We start from the raw sequence: 16,752 nt of genomic DNA, 5'->3' as shown, positions 1-16,752 counted from the left end.
CCTCCCCCCCCCCCCCCCCATCTTGTTAGAGAGTTACTGAGTAGACGGCTGCTTGCAGACGCAGGGGCAGGGCTGCGCGGTGAGGGAGAGAGGAGCAAATGCTGGCAGGACTTTACAGAAAAATGTATTAACTCAAGATCAAACTATATATCGGTATAAACGATATTGTCTAATTTCATATCTCTTTTGAAATTATATCGGTATACCTAATTTACCGATATACCGCCCATCCCAAAGTTGAACATTTTTCATGTCTCGGAAAGCGGGAAAAAGCACTCCGCCCCCAGTGCAGTTTTACCATGTTGTAAAAAATGCAGCGCTCCCATTGCAATCACTTGAAAAAAAAAAAAGAAGATGCCGTCTCAGGAAAAAAACATTTTGGTGGACACGCCCAAACTGCTTTCTCCATAGTTCCTATTCACTGCTGCAATGTGAACATGAGTCAATTTGCAGTGCATATAAAATGCATCACATTTTGAAATGGACTTTTACACTTAATCTGAGCTCACATCTTTTTCAGTCTAAAGGATTGGCACAGCGTTCTGGTGAACATTTGTGTTTAAATGCTCTGCAGTTACAATCAAGTATGCAACTTTCACCCATAGCTGTAGATTAATTGGGGTTTACCACTTATTCTCGCTTTAAAATGTCACTTGAACAAGAAACAGAACCCCTGAAATCTGTTAAAATACAAGCGTGACAGACAGCTATTCTGAAGGTATTCAAACAGTGTTTGTTTTTAACAAATGTTTCAGTCTCCATATTATTTACTTTAAAATGTGCAGATGTGTGGACGTGAACATAGTTTTGTCTGAACATGGCCGTTTTCTTCACTGTGAAATTATGAAATCAGTGCTTGATGTTTTGATTTGATGAAATCATGAATAAAATAAATTGCATGTGTATAAGTACCTGTATATAATTTCTTTTTTGTATATTTAGAAGTTTAAAATATCTGTATATACTGTATGTTCTGTGTGAAGCAGGCTACAACTTTCATTTCACTGTGCAACCCCGTGTTGTAAAATGAGAACTAAATGAACCTTGAAATAAACCAAACTGCTTTAGTCTGCTTAAATTAGCTCAGAGTTGTCTTATGAATTGTTTAACCCTGGTGCCATTTATTAGACTTATTCAAGACAGGCTTTTCACAATGAGTCCCTACTTTTCAGAGCCACCTTTATGAAACACCTCTGATCAAGCACAACACCTACCTGTTGTTGACCTGGCCCTGGTCCCTGATTGGATGCTTGCTGATTAGCAGAGTGATTGGCAGTTGATGCAGCCTGTTGCTGGAAAAGATTGGCTGGGTACACACCCCAAGGAACGCCATAGTACTGAGGTGGAACCACTGTGGGGCCTGAGCAAAACGTTTTGATGTAACATGCACATCTTATACAACTGATAATGTAGATTTTTGCAAGGGACAAAAAATGTGCTGTATGATCACCTGCAAGCGTGGCTGCTGCTGCCAGCCCAGCTGCAGTGTAAGGATCGGTTCCAGGGGGAGCATTGATGATGTAAGGGTTTGGCACAAATGCAGGAGCAAGACCAGCTGGGAAATGTGAGGAAGAGTAATTTAATTTATATTTTCCTATCAAATTCCACTCAAATGAGCACGCAACTATTAACTATATTAGAAGACACACTGAGTAAGACAAATAGCCCGACTTACCGAGATGCTGCTGCTGGGCTGCAGCCAGGGCATATTGTTGTTGCTGAGCTGCAGTGAGCTGCTGAACAGTCAGGGTATTAGATCTCTGGAACAACTGGGGAAACCAAAACAAACAAAGAAAGGATCACAATCTGCTAAGCAAACTTACAGTTAGATCTCTTTATAGATCTGTTTTGTTTATCAACAGACCTGCTGCTGAGAGTTGTAGTCAAACAATCCTACGGGGGTCCCTGAGGAGTCCACCTGAATCTGGTTTCCAGCATAATCAAACTGGAGGGACTCCACACCAGCTTGCTGCTCCATACCCCCCATGTTCTGAGTCTCCTGGTTATGGAATTCCTCGGCTGGGGCTTTGTTTTGGCCGGGGTTGTGTTGGTGGAGGGCATGGGGGTGGTGGTGGGGGTGGTGATGGTGGTGGTGGTGCTGGCCCATCATCTCCAAACCAGTCTGACTGGGACCCATCCTCTCCACAGCCTCAGTGGGGGAAGCTTGACGGCTTCCAGGGGTTGGACTGGGAAAATAAACGTTAATCAGTGCACAAAACCCACAGTCACATTTAAAACCACTAGTTATAAAGCACCAAGTAATAATAGGTAGCTGTTCACTTTGATACCTTAAAAACAAAACCTACTTGAAATCTTTGCAGTCTCTGTCCATGCCGTTTAGTAGACCTCTACCATTGGCTTTAGCGGGATCACTCTCCTCTCCCACCTTCATCTCTGTGCTCTTGTCTTCTTCAAAGGGGGACACCTTCTCCTGGGCATCACCCTTCTCTCTCCCATCCTGGTCAACATCTTCTCCACCCTGTATTCATAAAAAAAGATTAGGTAAGACTAGGAGCAACCCATAAGTGTTTAATAGAAGACACCCCTTTTGAGTTTACTTACATAGCCACCATTCCTATAGCGACCATCCATCTTGTCACCAGGAGAGGAGCTCAGGACGTACTCTACCATGCTCACCCCCAGGCCTCCACCTTCTGAGCGAGGCGAAAGCACAGAATTGGCATCACCATTCCCATGGAAACTCTGGCCTGGTCGCCGCTGCACCATGATTGGCTGAGACACTGAATGATCTGAATGAAAAGCTGCGATCAAATATCTAAATAGTTGTTTATATATAATCTATAGCTGGGTAAATACCCACTCAGATAAAGGCAACACTGAAACTCACAGTCAGCGGCTGAGACAAAATGCCATTTCCAATCATGTAATTTGACTTTGAATAAAGTCTGTATATTTACTCTTTTATCTTAAAGAAAGAAGTTACAAGTAATTATACACAAAAAGGTATAGGAGACACTCACGAGATGATCCCCATGCATTGTCCCTCCACTCCTCTCCAAGAAGCATCCCTTTCCTTCCATCTTTGGCCAATTCATCAGAATCCCAGAGCTTTTTTGCTGGCAGAAGCTGCAAATAAATACATGTTTTCTAAGAATCTGCAAGATTTACGTTTAAGTGCAATGTAAGATTTACATTTAACAATAAGCACATCTTATTTCAAATCTGATGTATGGTGGTTGATTTACAATTGTGAAGTTCAAACATTAGTTTTACTGTGGTGTTTGTTAGCTTCATTCTCTGATAAAAATCTGAGTACACTTAACACAGGTTGAGGTTCGGATTTACATTTTGATTTATTGCCGTTTATAAATGGAGAGAAAGAGGGATGTTAGGACCAAAAACTTCTTACCTCTCCCATGCCCCTTGACTCCAAAGCAAGAGCTTGGAAGTCATAGTTCATTTCATCCACAGCACGGACCTGAGAAAGGGAAGAAAACTGGACAGTAAACACTAAGTTAAAAGCTCTCAATGGAACAGAAAACATACAACAAAAACCCAGAACACCAACAGTTTCTACATTGAAATTTTATGCCTAATTAGCTATCCAAGTACAACCCTGTCAAGAATGATTTTCATACAATGGTTGAGTCATTACACATTTTATGCATCGAGACCGACAGCGCCAGACTTAATTTGTACGTTACGAAGGTAGAGATCGACCAATTTGGGTTTTTCAATGGCCGATACCCAGGAGCAGGACGGCCAATGTCAAAAAAACAAAAGTAAATGGATAATTCCATTACTGCATGCAGAGTACAATCTAATATATGCGGTTATCTTAAGTAATGTGTTATTTTAGATGAAATTTTTATTAATTAATGAAATAAAAAAAAAAAATATATGGGGTTATCCTGTAGATTTGAGATGGTGACTGGTGTTTAAGGGAGAATGGGATATAGAGTTTCAGAAATGATGTCAACTGCATCATTCGCCACACACACACAGAGAGAGAGAGCGAGCGCGAGAATACTAAAATATATATATATATTTTATATAAAAAGGTTTTAAATTCGATTTGTTATCATTTAAGATGATATATGGGCCTCCTGAGTACAGATATCAGCCAATGTCATTCATCTCAAAATGCCAGATATCAGCCCATCACTAGTTACAGGTTACAAACACATCAAACATTCATAATCACTAGAACATTACATTCAAAGACAAAACAGTGCTGCATCCGGTGTGTCTTTTCACTCTAGTCCCTCCCGATTGTGAGTGCATGTGAAAAGTAGGGGTGTACAAAAATAAAGAATACAAAGACACTTATCAATGGCGTCAACGCTGAGCTTTTGTCATCTCAAATGGAGATCTTTGGCATAAAGCACTATGAGAAATGTCTTACAAATATTGGAAAAGGAAAACAAGATAAGAGCAGTAATGCAACATTAAACTGGATATCGTCTGCTTTAGAAAACACAGGAGAAAAGGATACCTAAAGATAGCATCTTACTTTTCATCTGCGCGAATACCTAATGCACTGTATGCATACATGGGGGCCTGTTAGACAAACGGTCTCAGATTTGCATGGGAACTCAAAACGGAAGAGGGACCTTCGTACAGTTAATGAATTGAGACAGAGATTAAGGCCCCATCCACACTACTCCATTTGTTTAAAAACGAATACAATCTCCATCCACACCAGCATTTCTGCTGCGTATCAGAGTTGATCTCTGTCTATATTAAAACGACTGAAAATGCACAGCTAGCGGCCGTTCAGGTACACTGGGCATGCACGTGCCCATGTAAACATGAAGCAGATGGTGTATTCTGTTGTTGCAGAAGATCTGGCGAAAGAATAAAGTAAGAGGAAAAATCACACCTGATTTTTCTTTTTGCATGTCAATGATGCAATGGATAAGACACATGCCTTTGGTGTGAGAGACCTGGGTTCAATTCCCCACTATCACACATCCACCAATAATAATACTATAATACATTTATAGGCGACTCACAAAACATAAAACAGTACAGCAATAAATTCATAAAATTAACTATAATTACAGTGCATAAAATCAGGGTACATAACTGGAAACAAAGTTTGAGAAAGTGATCACGGGGGATATGCCAGTTTAAAAAGATGCGTTTTCAGGCGGAATTTAAAAATTGGAAAGCGAGTCAAAGTCGCGGATGTCTGGTGGGAGAGAGTTCCAGAGACGAGGGACAGAGCGGCTGAAGGCTCTGAACCCCATGGTGGTCAAACGAGCAGGAGGTACAGTGAGGTGAATAGAAGAAGACAACCTAAGAGTACGGGTGGGTGTGTTAATGTGAAGGAGGTCAGTGAGGTACAGAGGAGAGAGGTTATGAATGGCCTTGAAGGTCAGAAGCAGAATCTTGAAATCAATGTGGTATTGTGAGTGGTAACTGTGAGCCAATGAAGCTGCTGAAGGACAGGAGTATTATTGGAGGGGTTCTGGTGAGGATATGGGCAGCAGAGTTCTGAACTAGTTGAAGTTTATGTACGGATTTGAGTGGAAGACCAATGAGAAGATAATTACAATAAATCAAGTGTGTCCCTGAGCAATACACTTGACCCCTAGTTGCTCCAGATGTGTGACCTCTGACATATAGCAATTGGAAGTCGCTTTGGATAAAAGCGTGAGCTAAATGAATTGTAATGTAGTGAATGTAACACAGGAGTTAAAAGCGACTGTGGCTGCGGAAAACAGACTGGAAGTCATTGCAAAGTAAACTGCGACATGCACAGTACAAGTGTAGGCCATAAGTGTTATTTGCACGGTACAAAATATTTTTATAAAAACACCAAATCAAAAACTGTCAGTAGCATTGTGTTTCTGCTTTGCATGACTGATAAGACCCAATCAGATCGTCAAACGTAAGCGCCATCGTTTCTAAAGTCCTCCGTTTTTGCCTGTCCGCACCCAAAATGCTACTGGGAGTTTTAAAACAAAAAACAGGGTCAGCATTTTCAAACTTCTCTGTTGTAGATCTTTGTTTTAGTCTGGACAGGAGGTGCAAATGTAGCAAAAGGTCACAGTAGTGTGGATGGGGCCTAAGAGGTAAGGTTGGGCCGACAGACGATGACATCGTCCATTGGCGATGGCTGACAGATGGTCGATGGTTGAGCAGGTATCGTGTTTGTAAAACCCTGCCCCCCGGCAAAACAAATCAAAATTTAACATAATACCGCCATGTGAAAGCAGGTTTTAATCACCACGACGATTATTATGAATTTTAAATATGCTTCGCACCTTCCTCGGAATTCTTTTCTCCCCACTCTCAGACACACAAGAGGCCTACACCTCAGTAAAAACACACCGGCTTTCCCCGCCTCTCTCCATCTACCCCTTCGCCCGTCTACTCCACTTTCTCCATCAGCAGTACGTTTAATAAAGTTGCCTAAAAGACAGAACTTGTCTTTTTTCTGTATTTTTTCCACCCGCGATCTGTCATCACGGCAGCAGGTGAGCCGCTTGTGGGCTTGTTAATGACGCAGTTCACGGCTGGTCCTCACTTAGAACATATCCACCGCGACTTGGAACGTCATTGACTACCAAGTTTTTAAAACAGAGTGAAGTGTGTGCAAGTGAACACATGCACATAAGATAACAGCATTTATTATATTCTTTGTGGGGTTCATCAATTGTGATAAATGATCAGTATATATTTAATGAATGTCAAGAATCGTTCATATTTTATTACACTTTGAAAGCGGCACATGTTTTTACTGAATCTCAAGAAATGGTACTTTTTCTAACGATGTGAACAGCAAAGTGTCTTAAAAGGACCTTTATAAGTGAATGCATAATTTGGCAAAATGGATTTTGTAGGCTACCTGCCAAAATTTGCATCCACCTCTTTTCTCAGTATAAAAGAGCGTTACCTCCTGCGAGGTGTATGCAGTTCACTGCAGGTATGCAGAATACGGCACAACACCGTTGCGGAAGCAAGGCCTGATCATTGTTCTAAGCTCACGCAGTCTACCGGAGGTAGATTGTGTCTGACTTGACAGCGCTGTTTTTACAAACTGTGATTGTTACTGCTGAATCCTTACTTGCTGTAAGCATGTAGGGGGCGCCAGGGGCTGACTGCAAAAGTATCAGGCATGTTTGTCTTATAGTAATAATAGGCTATTACCATTACTATTTTCATAGCCATTTTGCTACAATTACCCTTCACACAACAGATGTAGGAGTAGTGCATGGATCATGCGTGATATTCATCCAGCCAGAGGGAACAATCGCAAACCGTTCACATTGCGTTGGTCTTACTAGCGACACAACCTGTCCTGATAGAGAGTGGTGCGGACCAGGGACAGATCGCGTAGCAACTGGCCTGCTGTGGACGGCCGGTGATCGTTCATGATACAGAAATAAAAGAGATTAATGGCAATAAATCATGCTGTCAATATTCTAGGGACCCCCCAAAATTTCACAAATCATGCTTTTAGGGGAGCTGATGTCTTATTAAAGGGAACTAAGCTCCCTGTAGTTCACACCCTTCCAACCAATCAATTCACAGATGGTCTGGTGTCCGTGTTTGCGAGAGAGAGCGAGTGACCGAGTGAGGGGATGTGCGGAGCGAATATGCACTGTGCAGCGCTGCAATCAAAAACGATTTTAAAATTGTTCGCTAAATTTACTTGGGCGGGTGTTAATCTACCTGGGCGGCCCGCCCAAGTAAAGCCTATGTGTGGGAAACACTGATATCCATCAGTCCGAAGACTTTTCAGATGTCAATGTATGACAGGATATTACAAGTCTGTCCACTTGTCACGGCAAAGTCACACTCCTGCTGTGCCAACGCAGTGGCCAAAGCACTGGTCTCACATTTTATGCTGTGCAAATTAGGCCATCCAGGGTGTACCCTACCTCGCAGCCAATGTGTGCTGGAATAAGCAAATACAGAGAGCAACATCAGCATTCTACACAAGGAAGTCTTACTAAAAGCTAGGGCTGGACCTGAATATTCGATCATTGGGTACACATTCGATTTTCAATTTCGGGATTCTACATGTTTAATGTTACCTTACAGATTGATAAAGTACTGTCTTTTTACTTGGGAAGGTTTTATCACACGTACTTAAAGTAATGAGCGTAGCGGTCATCAACTAACGTTACAGTAGTTCGGCGCCAACTTAGCTTAACCCTCACCGTATTCCACCGCAGCCTCTCGCTCTGCTGCCGCTGTGCGTGTATGTGTGTAGGAGCCCACAGAGAGCAGGCAGAAACTGCACCCTGATGATTTTCTTATCCATTGCGTTTCAATTTAAATTAGATTTGATGCTCGAGACTCAACGTTACATCATGGGACCCGCAAGTCTCGATAGCAGTATCGATAAGCTCGAACCTTATTGATTTTCAGGTTTTGAGAAATTTTGGAACCGGGTCTTGATCCCCATCCTTAATGAGGAAAACGGCAGTATGGCAGTTATGGGGTTTAAGAACATTTAGTAGCCTTTTAAAAAAAAAAAAAAAAAAAAAAAAAAGTTTAAATCAAGTTTTACATAACGTTTTGTTACTTTCCGCTACCGGAAATGGTGCTCATCCCGTCTGCTCTCCCTGGACCCGCGCCCGGTTAATATATTCCCCATATCTGTTCTGGACCTGCTCAACTTAGCCTCTCACCCTCTCGACTCTCAGCTACAGTTCCCTCCTGCTCCGCACTGCAGCCATCAACCAGGTCCTGCAGTATATAGGTCTTCCAGTCTGCCTCACTCTTCCCAGGCTCAATTTCCGATCACTTCAACACCACAATTAATATTTCTCTTATCTAACTCCAGTCTCCTCACTCTTAGTCCTACACTTGGGACTACTAGCCTAGCCGCGAGAAAAGTTAAACAAAACCATTTGGTAATAATAACGTGCGGTTATTATATAGCCTAAATGTAAATAAAGAAACGAAGCGCTCTCTCTCCCCCTCTCTCACGCACACACAGTCAGTGGCCGCTATTCCGTTATCTCTCCCCTGTCAGGTTTCTCGCTCAATCATGTCACTGCAAGAACCTTTTGGGCATTCATCCTTCTGTTGTTCTGCTTTAATTTAATATGAAATACATAGCTGTATCTCGTGAACAGCCTGCTTACAGCTGGCAACACAACCGGTAACGCCACCAGTAGCGTAACCCCCCACCCGCAGCACCGTCAAAGCTTTGATTATTCGCTGTTAAATACTGTCAAAGCTCAAAAAAATAAACATTCGGGCCAGCCCTACTAAACGCACACTGAATGGTGAAGCTCATCTGATACAGCAGGCTAAGCTGAAATTAATGACCAGCTCAACAAATAAAACACCAACTCATGTGTAGAAAATATTTTCATTTTTTCTTTTTTGATTTGCTCCATTTTCTCTGTTGTGCTTCTTCAGCAACATACACTTTAATTGCCTGTTGGTGTCTGTTCTTTCACAGTAGAACGACCACTAGGCATTAGGGACATTTTTAAGCTGTGACGATTGCCATTGTTTTCTTAATGTGGTTCCTAAATTATTTATACATAGTACCCATCATTTACTGAATTTTAAAAATGCAAAAGCAGAAAACTGATTCCATACTAGCTTTTCACCACAAATTAGTAGTCATTTTTAAAATCAAGAAATCCTACACACTCCTGTTTTGCTTTGAGATGAATTTATCCTTGTATATTTTATCACCTACTCCCCCAACCAACAACTTTTTTTTAAATTACAATTATACATTAAACAAAATAAATGGGCGGGAGAGAAATATAAATAAATTAATCAAAAAAGCCTAAACCTAAATCTATTAGGAGGTTACCAAGGAATGTGTGGGAACGTAATAAGAAACAGATGGGTAATGACAAAGGACTGAAAAGGTTAGAGTGTAGGAAACAGGTTTTCTGTACTTGTGGGTGAGGGAAAAAAAAAAAAAATTAAAATAATATGGTAGCAGGTTGTTGCAAGGAAGCAGCTTTAGAGTTAGTCTGGACATAATAAAATTTAAGTAATTAAAGATACTTGTGGGGGTGTTAGTAGAAACACATCAATATGGATGATTGAGATAAACAAACAAATCAAAAAATGGATAAAAGGGAGGATAACATTTTCTGAGTGAGTGACACTGATAATAATGACACCATCGGCCCACAGCATTAAACTCTACCAACAAAAGCTACTGATGTTTGTTGCGCGCTCCTACTTTAACAAGAGACGTCCATAGGAAATGGCAACAGACGAATGGCTGGGCTGACACATGGTGCAAATCACAGATTAACTCAGCATGTGAAATACGTGAACTCCTAACCTCTGACATGCACTTCCTGTGCTCCTCCTCTATCACCTTACAACTACTGACACTCCCCCCTTGCAAATGATACAAATGTCTCTGCACATGTAAATACTGTTTCATCTCGTGTCAGGCACAGACCTGGCACGTCGCACATATTTGTTGTTGATCTTTGTTGTTGTATATTTTTATGTTGTCAGTTTATATATTTATATGTACACAATATTCTCTTCCTTTGCGTTACTTCTGCACGGCACAGACCCAGAATAATGTACATGTATACATCTGCAACTTTGTTCTTCCATTCCATATTTATACATTTATTTATGTTGACTGTATGTTTGTCTACGTGTAGCACCTTATCACCACAGCAAATTCCTCGTATGTGTAAAACACTACTTGGCAATAAAGCTCCTTCTGATTATCTTGTATTGACTGCACTTTTTTGTTAACTCTTACTTTCTTCCCTAGGTATTTACCCCACTGATGGGATATGAACTATGAGCGCTTACTAGTATGTATTGCCAGTTTTAGATCTGTATTTGATGCTCTGTTGATGCTTGTATGTTGTGCCTCAAATGTAAGTCGCTTTGGATAAAAGCATCTGCCAAATGAGTAAATGTATCGCTTAGAAACAGCAGTCAGCCTGCAGCAGTGTGTTTACAGCAAACAGCTGACGGAGTTAAGCTAAATACTGGGACCAGAGTTGTTGTTTTAGGTTTTCATCAGTCAGGAGGTTTTTACACAGAGCCGAAGTTGGTCGCTTCCTCTTCAAGTGGAACAGCTGATTACAGCAGGTAATAAAGCTTGTTAAACATCCCGTTCCTCCGACGCCCAGGGATACAGACATGTGCTGCTGCAGATCTGCAGCTCATGTCGGCTGGAAATGTTTTAATAACCTTCCAAACTGTCGCGATTTTGTGTTGCTTTCTCTGTGCTGGAGTTATTTTAAGAACTTTATGGCTTTGTTATTAAATGTTTAACAAACTTTATCGTGTGTCTCTTCATTATACTCTCACAAAAAAAGCTGCTTTAATAGTCAAGCATAGCCTATAGTTTGTCATTGTATTCCAATCAAATCTGATGGTCATTTATAAATGTTGCTCATGGATAGTGGTCACGAATAATGATGGTTGTGCATCACTTTGTTCAGCGTATAGACCTACAGCCTACATCAGCTGGTTAATTTGCCTAATCGTCGCAGGTTTTTAGACCACGGTGAAACGCACACAACAGTGGGCCGAAGGAACCTTTTAGTTCCTTGAAAAGAGAATTGGGGACTTAAAAGTCCTCAGTACTTTTGGTCGAAAAGCAGCTTATGTAATATTGCCAAATCCTCCACCAAACACCACATTTCAGAAACAAAGAAAATACATTATGGTTGAATATTCCGTGGCACCTGTAGCCTAAGCGGATACAAAATACTGCTCTAAATTAAATAAAATTACAATGGTCTGTGAGTGACGACGCATTACCTGATCAACATGATTGGCATCTCCAGTTGGCCAGCGATGCTTGCTGGGTGTGCAACCTCCAAGTTGCTCTCCAGGCTGCCTCTGAAAGAAGTATCCAACTGTGGCGTCATCCTGTGATCGTCCACTCAGCGGAGGTTGTGGGGTACCTGGGGTGGGGTTAACAACCCTGTCCATGCCCTGTAAATGTGGAACTCCAGGGGCCTGTCCAGCTCCCCCCACTGTGGCTAGGGGCCCTCCACCATGAACTCTGACACCTCCAGTCTCAGGAGCACCATTTGCATGCAGCATCCCACCTCTTGTCTCCTGCCAGGCCACGTCATTCATACCTAGGATGCTGCATGGAACGCTCATTCCACGGGAAAGCCTAAACATATAACATTAGGATTTTGTCAATAAACGATAGTTGTCATTCAAGATACCTGTATCAAGTTTAGAGATACTAGTATTAGGTTGACATGGATATGCAATCTTTTTAGAGATCACCACAACACATGTGCACATCATAATTTACTTTGTAGTCTACCAGAGCGAATGCCCAACAAAACTAACTGTATTGTTTCAATTTATTTTTGTAACAAGTCAATATAACGTTAGCTATACTACAACATGACAGGTTGGTTAGCATATCCTGGTGATGTTAGGCTAATGAAAGCTCTCTTAACGTTACAACATGTGTTCTTCATAGCTGACTCTTCTACACTTCTGAAGTAAAGTTAGACTTCATAAAAAGGATGCACACAAAATTAAACTGCATGGACATCTAGTACAACTTAGTTGTCTTGGCCTGGACATGACGGTCTCCTCTTTAGAACCGCCACGATTGAAAAGATACTAAATGTTGCCCTGAACATCCAAATTTAGTTACATGGCTTTCTCAACAACGGGGCATTAAAGTCAAATGGGAAGTTAAATTTAGCAGTTTCCTGATTTACAAATGGGCAAGGTAAGAACAAAACAAGTCACTGATAAGAGTGTTGATGGCTTGAAGTACCGAGAAGGCTCGTTAAGTAACGTTGTCGCTAGCCTTGTGTTAGCTGGTGGTCGTAGCTAACGCAACGCTAACATTAACGTAACGTTAATAATGGTTTAAACGACACTCAAGGCTATAACACAACGCAACCGTTTTTAATCATGAAATGTGCCGCTTGCTTTCAACAATATGTAACCAAGTTAGCCACAACGGTACATTCAAAATTACTGAACATTGTGGCAAAACCGAAGTGCAAGCCTTTCAGGAAGCTAGCTAGCTAATATAGCTAACATAGCCAGCAAGTGCGCTGCTAATAAGCAAGCTAACCTAGCGGCTTTGGCAGGACATTTACGATAAGTATGTTAATGGATAGCGGTTCGTACCCGTATTGCCTATCAATGTTTTTCACGTCAAATTATTTGGTGGCATTTAGCGGAAATCGAGTAGTGTTAGCCAATACTACTTTCCTGGAGTGAGCATTAGCAACCCCCTTAGCTAACGCTAACCGCAGCGGGCCTGCTCTGTTTATTATTGGTTGGCGACGCTAACACATCAAAGTTAAATTCATGAATTTACAATTGTTTTACAGTAAGCAAGTGGGCTACCGTGAAAGGCGGAAAACGAGTCGATTTCTTGGCCACGTTTGTTTTATGGAAGTAGTCAAATAAACAAATATAGCTAACGTAAGAGATAGCCTAGCCAACGCTAATTGCCAGGTTGGTGTTGTGTGAGCTAAAACATCAACCAAACCTTTCAGTGGCTAAACAACATGGCCCCCCTTCAAGTTCCAAACAGCGGGGCCTTAACCGCTAAACAAAAGGGGAAATACTCACGCCACGACAGTCGCGTTCAAATCACACAGCTTCACAGAGCTTTTGCTTTCTACATGAACAAATAAAGAGGATATACTCACGCGCTGTTGTGTCGAGTGAGGGTCTATGCTTGTTGCACGCCGTCAACCCAATTCTATATTGTTTTGTTTCCTTGGAGAGAGCGATGATTTAGCAGGGCTTGATAGTCAGAGCTCAGAGTTTGCCTACGCTAGTGCCCCCTCCCTGTAAATAGCGTGAACTACGTAGACATGCGTGTAACAATGTAAATGTGCCTTCCCAACGCTACCTTTTGTACACCATGTGAAGGTAACATATCAGCTTTAAGGTGTATTTTATGTGCTTGCAACCTGCAGCCCGACATCTTATAAATGATCACGTTTAATCTCCTTCTCCTCTGCTGCTCGTTAATACAGTAACGTTAGCCTTTGTCCTATTTGAATGAATGTTTATTAGCTAATTAAATGTCATGGTTGGCTGACTTAGTAATAAATTAACAAAGGCTAAAACAGTGTTATGTATGAGATATGTTTTAATGACAATATAAGTGGCGTTGAAGGAGAATTTTAAAAAAAAATGTCCAGTTATGCTTCATCATGCAGTTACATTTGGTTGATTTTGGCTGATCCTGGGTCGGGTGGATCCTCGTGGTCCATGACCCTCCTCCTCTAGGCCTACATAAGGAAACTCGATGCGATCCAATCACCTCTTCCTTTACAAGCTGTGATCTCACCTTCCCATTTCCGATTGGATCGCTATATTTAGGAAAGCACCCGTGCTTTATAAAGAGATCGCACTGGTTTCTGGTAAAGGTTCTGGAGTTTGGAGACGGGGTCGGCTTACGGGAAAAGTCTGTTGAGTCTCATTTAGAGTATGTGAGCAGCAGTGAGAGTGAGTACAACGACATCAACTGTGTTTTTGGCTAGCCTACTACATTTAAGCGAGAGCTAGGGGGAAAGGGGCAGGAATGGCAGACATACGGAAGAAACTAGTCGTGGTGGGGGACGGCGCATGTGGGAAGACATGTCTACTGATTGTTTTCAGCAAAGACGAGTTTCCCGAGGTGTATGTCCCGACTGTGTTTGAGACCTATGTGGCGGACATAGAAGTGGAAAACAAGCAAGTCCAGCTAGCTTTGTGGGACACAGCGGGGCAGGAGGACTACGACCGGCTGCGCCCTCTCTCTTATCCGGACACTGATGTCATTCTGATGTGCTTCTCCGTGGACAGCCCGGACTCGTTGGAAAACATCCCTGAAAAGTGGATCCCTGAAGTCAAACACTTCTGTCCGAATGTGCCAATTATATTAGTGGCCAACAAGAAAGATCTGCGCAACGACGAGAACGTAAAGAACGATCTGTCCCGGTTGAAGCTGGAGCCTGTGAAAACAGAGGATGGCCGGGCCATGGCCATGCGCATTGGCGCATATGACTATTTGGAGTGCTCTGCCAAAACCAAGGAGGGGATCTGGGAGGTTTTCGAAACCGCAACACGGGCAGCCTTACAAAAACGAAAAACTACATCAAAAAGTTGTCTCAAATGCTGTGTTTTGATGTGAATCGACCCCGTCTGGAAAACCGTGACGCACAGACTAGACGTTTCCACCGCTGGGATCTGTGTCTGAGCATGTAGGCTGTGGACAGTGACTAGTTTGGATACTCCCTTGTGATCAGACGACCTTCGTTAAACCAAAACGAATTACTACAAACAAGTTGTTTTGAACACACTCGATAATCAAACCGGGTTTTGTGCGTGTAATGCACTGGTTGCAGAATCTTTGTGGGTCACATAAACCCAGACTTGCAGGCGGAAACGGCAAACCGCTACATTTCAATGGACGCCTTATTGATATCCTTCTAAATGTAGATATGGCTTTTCCAAAGGACTGCTTTCAGCCAATATTTAAATTGCTCACTTTTTTTGTGTTTCAAAGTGTTTGCATAGGCTATGGCCTTACTGCCAAGGTTATACTTTGTAGCCTAATAAGCAAAGCAGTAAAAAATTGCACTGTTATTTATGTCCACTTTGTATTGTAAAACAACTGTATTAAGTTTGGGACTTTGCACAGCATCTGAATACTACAGTCATTCACAGAAAGTGAATTCATAAAAAAGCCAGAGTCCATGCAAGGATGCCCATCTTCTAATGTTTTACGCCATTTTGAATAAACGCATTAAGTTTACATTCAAAACAATCACTTGTCTCAGGTTTGTTGGTTGGAACCACATCCATTAAGTACGTTTTTTCACTCCACAGTATTAAGTTGAGGAGTTTTTAAATGCAACAGACCAAATACCACCACAGGTCTAAGAGGCTACACACTGGCCAGTCTTAAAGGTCTAACCTTGTCCAGTGTCGTTTTCAGGGAGATGTTTTGTTGGATAAGATAAGTTCACAAACCGGTACCAGAAATATATTTTATAAGTTTGCTAAGCATGCTTCTACCCCAAAATGTATCTTTGCAGGTGTGGTTTTGATTTTTATTTTTTTTCATTCATGAAAGGGGTGCTTTTTGGACATATAACAATGAAGGGAAAAGTTGTGCGCATAAATTGTAGCCTGTACATTTCAAAAAGCAAAGAACAGGAAATGTTTTTTTTCCTTACAGCTCACCTGAAACAAATCATTTACTATCTCACCATGTTTCTGAAATCCAGGTCTACCTATCTCTGACGATGGTACATCTCACTTGTCTCAAAGACTTCGAAGACCTGTTTGACATTTTCTAATTACAGCTTTACTTACAGTTATGTGGGTGACATTTCCAAGAGAAGACTGAGCATGTGAGATGGCTTTGCTTTTGTGGAACAGATTTTCTTAAAGTGTCATGAAAAGAAGAGCAGGCTTTGTCAGAGCTCTCTGCTACTGGCTCTATGACCCAGTAGCACACTTTCATTTGGAATTAAGCCATTTTATGATAATTAAAATATTTGATGGACATATATGTTAATAAAACCAGTCTTATAATAATTACCAACACTTAAACAAAAGGGTAACCCTTTAAACTGAAACACTAGACGTGTTGTCCTCTTACACAATGGTGGGAGAACCTGTTCAAATGACAACTATGGCCATCAATTACAGAGAACGGCTGTTGCTACACTGGGAATCCAATGGAAAACCTGGTGGATTTACTATGGGATTTATTCCTTTAGTGATAACTGGAGACTAGAAAGCTCAATCTTGCATTAAAATGTAATTTTCTGTGGTTTCAAAAGCAGCCATAGTAAAGATAAATCAGAATTTAAAAGA

At 41.5% G+C, this 16,752-nt stretch overlaps 2 protein-coding genes and 1 long non-coding RNA gene across 15 annotated transcripts in view; 2 read left to right on the top strand and 1 right to left on the bottom strand.

Annotated features, from left to right (window-relative positions):
- Window positions 1-2,917, top strand: part of LOC123977725 — a 4,507-nt gene extending 1,590 nt beyond the window's left edge. The window contains exons 2-3 of the long non-coding RNA XR_006826744.1: window positions 2,418-2,502; window positions 2,582-2,917. This is a non-coding gene — a long non-coding RNA (uncharacterized LOC123977725). The remainder of the gene's footprint in view (window positions 1-2,417; window positions 2,503-2,581) is intronic.
- The window catches only part of pum2 (pumilio RNA-binding family member 2), a 26,130-nt gene extending 12,353 nt beyond the window's left edge, over window positions 1-13,777 (bottom strand). For 4 of the 13 annotated variants that reach the window (XM_046060640.1, XM_046060637.1, XM_046060641.1 and 1 more), the window contains exons 1-10: window positions 13,584-13,773; window positions 11,701-12,064; window positions 3,371-3,439; window positions 2,982-3,087; window positions 2,563-2,750; window positions 2,307-2,479; window positions 1,865-2,186; window positions 1,676-1,769; window positions 1,451-1,555; window positions 1,215-1,360 (exon numbers count right to left, since the gene is read on the bottom strand). In XM_046060640.1, coding sequence (XP_045916596.1) covers window positions 1,215-1,360; window positions 1,451-1,555; window positions 1,676-1,769; window positions 1,865-2,186; window positions 2,307-2,479; window positions 2,563-2,750; window positions 2,982-3,087; window positions 3,371-3,439; window positions 11,701-12,051 — 1,554 coding nt within the window. In that variant the 5' untranslated portion in view covers window positions 12,052-12,064; window positions 13,584-13,773. Of the gene's footprint in view, window positions 1-1,214; window positions 1,361-1,450; window positions 1,556-1,675; window positions 1,770-1,864; window positions 2,187-2,306; window positions 2,480-2,562; window positions 2,751-2,981; window positions 3,088-3,370; window positions 3,440-11,700; window positions 12,065-13,275; window positions 13,395-13,503; window positions 13,521-13,583 lie in introns of those variants that run through there. The other 9 variants (XM_046060632.1, XM_046060636.1, XM_046060645.1 and 6 more) reach the window with 8 other exon arrangements.
- A 445-nt stretch (window positions 13,778-14,222) lies between these two features.
- Window positions 14,223-15,694, top strand: LOC123977723 (rho-related GTP-binding protein RhoB-like). The gene has a single exon (XM_046060647.1). The coding sequence runs from the start codon at window positions 14,468-14,470 to the stop codon at window positions 15,056-15,058; it is 591 nt and encodes a 196-aa protein (XP_045916603.1). The 5' UTR covers window positions 14,223-14,467; the 3' UTR covers window positions 15,059-15,694.
- The last annotated feature ends 1,058 nt before the right edge of the window (window positions 15,695-16,752 follow it).

The sequence above is a fragment of the Micropterus dolomieu genome, linkage group LG10 (genome assembly GCF_021292245.1).
Source record: "Micropterus dolomieu isolate WLL.071019.BEF.003 ecotype Adirondacks linkage group LG10, ASM2129224v1, whole genome shotgun sequence".
Taxonomy (NCBI): domain Eukaryota; kingdom Metazoa; phylum Chordata; class Actinopteri; order Centrarchiformes; family Centrarchidae; genus Micropterus; species Micropterus dolomieu.
The sequence above is the reverse complement of the archived record's forward strand: the minus strand, read 5'-3'. Positions and strand labels throughout refer to the sequence as shown.